The sequence below is a fragment of the Frankliniella occidentalis genome, unplaced genomic scaffold, assembly GCF_000697945.3.
Source record: "Frankliniella occidentalis isolate FOCC.00 unplaced genomic scaffold, Focc_3.1 Scaffold3, whole genome shotgun sequence".
In the NCBI taxonomy this organism is placed as follows: domain Eukaryota; kingdom Metazoa; phylum Arthropoda; class Insecta; order Thysanoptera; family Thripidae; genus Frankliniella; species Frankliniella occidentalis.
The window spans coordinates 4,163,168-4,166,637 of NW_026267133.1; the positions used below are offsets into that span (position 1 = coordinate 4,163,168).

Consider the following 3,470-nt stretch of genomic DNA (forward strand, 5'->3'; position numbering starts at 1 on the left):
AGAGAGAGAGAGAGAGAGAGAGAGAGAGAGAGAGAGAGAGAGAGAGAGAGAGAGACCGGAGCACTTCCGGATGCACCGGAAGCCACACACCTTTCCCGCTGCTGGCGGGCCCTTTTTGGCCGGAGTCCAGCCCGGTAATTTCAAGTCGATCGCTCCTGCTGTCGTTCTTCTCTTAGTCGGCCGTTGACCTCCGTGCGCTGCGGGAGCACTGCGCCGTGCAGAGCTCCCACCACAACGCCTACGACCCTCTTGTCATGTAAGTCCCTCCTGTGTGTGCTGTCCTGTCCAATAAGCCTGCTCACCCCCCACACTGTGTACTGCCGACTCGCTAACCCCCCGAACACTCCTCGAGACGGAGCCCCGGACACCGGCCGGACACGGCTGGTTAGTGAGTGTGTCTATAAGTGTGTGTGTGTGTGTACTACTGCTTTCTCGCTCGCACCTCCCGCAACCCCGCCAGCCTGACTTGCTGCTCTTGGACTCACGCGTGTTTGTCTGATCCGCTGTGTTGCAGGGAATAAGCCGGCCGTCAGGAGGAACGCGCGCTCCAGGACGACCTCCGGGCGCAGTGCGCAGCGCGTCGCACCCGCCCAGCGCGCGCAGCGCCGCCGCCGCGCAGCACGGAGCATGCGCATGCGCACGGAGTGAGGGGTACTTCACAACAAAGCATACCCATACTTTTACTTGTCCTTTTTTTCTGATTTGTTCTGGATTTCTCCGATTTTTGAAAATTATTTTTCTTGACTTTTTTTTGGAGGTTATACTCTGATTTTTTTTGTGAGGTACCCCCACGGTGAGGACCGTCTCAACGGTCACGTCGTCGTAGAATATGGTGATGATGATAATGATGATAATATGACGATGATAAGCAGTTGTAGTACAGTACATTCAGTTTTTTAAAGTACTTTTACGTCAATTTTATTTTAGAGTGGTTAGTGCCCAGTTATTGTAACTCAAATTACCTTTTTCTTTATTACCACGATACATCGAGTACCTGCGTTTTTTTGTTTCATTTTAGTTTAGACCTAGCATTTCTAATGCATGACAGGGCTTTTTGATAACTGCTAGTGCTTGTTTATTTGATGCTGCACGGCGAAGCACAGGTGGCCTGTAATGTCTTTCGAACTGATTAGTTATTCATAATGTTTTCTTGTTTTGTGTGACTCGATGTCTCGATGCGAGAGGCGCGCTGTTTCCTCTTGCCCCCGTATCAATTCTCTCGGAGACCGATCGAGTTTCGATTTGACACACGCCATTTCCCAGACTCGCCGATACGCGGCCGTGGTTCTCGTGTGGCCATAACTTTAGTAGGAAACGTGAAATTATGATTTATCATATAAATGATAAAGTGTTTGCTCATTTTTATCTGTGATTTACTTTTTCCATGTAGCAGAGTTTGAGACGAATCTAGGTCTGTGTTTTTTGTTTATTTCCAGAAACAGTATTGCTGCTTTTGCATTTAGATATCTAAGTAGCTATATAAGTTGGTGATTGCCCGTTTACAAAAAAGACTTAAGCAATTTTAAATCGTTACCGTATTTTTACTCTTAGCCCTTGTGAACTATTGAATAAAACTTCTTGGTGTGGACTCACTTTCGAAGATCATGTTCCAAATCCCAAATCCATACCGAAGCCTTCAATTTAATTAGAAACAAAACAAAAAGAAACCCTTTGCTTAATGCCCACTCAGATAATGAATAAAACATCGTCTTTGAGTGGTTATTTTCCACGCGGCTGGTTTCCTCATGCGCATTTATTTTTCATACATCCACAACAGACGGATGGGTAAAAGAAAATTTAATCCGCACACGCCGCAAGTCAAAAGAATAAAAACATTTCCGCGACGAGGTCTTCTCTCATCACATCACGGCCTCCCTCGTGTGTAGGAGAGCTGTATATTCAGTTAAGGTGTCGGTCAGCAGCATTGCGTGCGGACAGGTGCGGGGGAGGCTGGCATCACGCATAAGCACTTCCGATTAATGGAACACCGCCCCCCCCCCCCTCACTCCGCTGCGAATAAACACAACAACACACCCGCCGCGCACGCAACGCACGCACCATTCCGTACTACAAAACATTTCCTTCCAGCCGCCCTGCTGGAGCCTGTTGTATTGCCATTCTCTCTCTCTCTCTCTCTCTCCCTCCCCCCTTCTCTCTTTCTCTCTCTCTCTCTATCTCTCTCTCTCTCTCTCTCTCTCTCTCTCTCTCTCTCTCTCCCCCTCCCCCTCTATCTCTCTCGCTCTTTCTCTCCCACACACGCGTAGCTGTGATTCCCTTGACAGCCGATCGTGTCTGCAACTAGAGCCCGTGTCTGGTCCATCCTCGGCGGCGGCCCGGTTCGCACGGCCCGGGCTCCGTGGCCGAGGCCATGCCGCTGCTCCTCTCTGATCTCTTCCCCGAGCAGGTCATGGAATCGCCAACTTTTTCCTCCCCTCCTCCTCTAATTTCACTTTAATAAGTCGCCGGCGCGTCCGAGTCCCCGCCCCGCCCCGCCCCGCCCCGCAACTCGAGTTTCTTGCTTTATCTTTCTCGCGGGCCGCACAGAAGGGACACCGGCACAGCCGCGCAACTTGTGCCCTCGCCGGGGCGAGTTGCGCCCCAACCGTCCTTCCCCGTCGTCCGCCGATCCCCGTGTTGTTCCTTTTTATATTTATTATCTTTTCGGAGCTGGAGCCGCCGGGGCCGCGCCTCCGCCGGCTCGGCGCGTCTCTGGGATGAGCTTTAAACGTTATTCGCAGTGCTTTCAGAGTTTTTCGCGGCCCGCCCCCGCGCGACCTGATCCCCTGGAGGAGCAGGAGGAGAAGGAGGAAGGAGGAGGTGATATAGAAGTCCCCGTCGCCGCCACGCCGCCCTGGCCGCGCACACTCGTCGTCGTCGCCGCCCTCTGCGTCCTCTCTCTCTCTCTCTCTCTCTCTCTCTCTCTCTCTCTCTCTCTCGCTCTCTCTCTCGCGCGCGCTGTCTCTTTCAGCCCGCCTGCCACACCCGGCAGGTGAAGTTGGCAAAACTTTGATGGTCTGGTGCACCGGGCCAGGCCGGGGTCGGCGGCGGCGGCGGCGGTGACTTTTCGCGCTCCCGCCGAGATGCCCTACTACTCCCCGCCACAGGGATGTTTTAAACAGGCACCTTGGTTCAGGGAACCGGAAACCGTGTCCGTCAACCAACACAGACCCACACGCCGGCGCGTGGCGCGCTGCGCTAGACGACGAGACGACGGCTGCGTTAGTTGGGTTGCCTACCCCACGGCGAGTAGGTGTAATCATGATTGCGATGACGTTTGACGGCAGCCTCTCCGTCTCCCTGCCCCGCCCTGGCACCGCCGCCGCTGCTCTCCAGCCGGTGGTAAATTGCCTGCGAGAAGTTCGTAAGTGGGTGTCTGTACAGCGAATAGCACAACAAGTTTGGCGTGGCGCGGCGTGACGCGACGTCGTGCTCCTCCTGCTCCTGCTCCTCCTCGTGCTCCTGCTACTCCT

The 3,470-nt window shown here is 53.6% G+C and overlaps 1 protein-coding gene across 2 annotated transcripts in view; it reads left to right on the forward strand.

The window, feature by feature from the left end:
- Nucleotides 1-3,470, forward strand: part of LOC113211003 (uncharacterized) — a 24,098-nt gene that overhangs the window by 16,801 nt on the left and 3,827 nt on the right. Inside the window, exon 3 of one of the 2 annotated variants that reach the window (XM_052266254.1) lies at nucleotides 515-1,592. The exons of the other annotated variant lie outside the window; for it this stretch is intronic. Within the exon in view, the coding sequence (XP_052122214.1) occupies nucleotides 515-648 (134 nt within the window). The 3' untranslated portion in view covers nucleotides 649-1,592. Of the gene's footprint in view, nucleotides 1-514; nucleotides 1,593-3,470 lie in introns of those variants that run through there. 2 annotated transcript variants of the gene reach the window in all.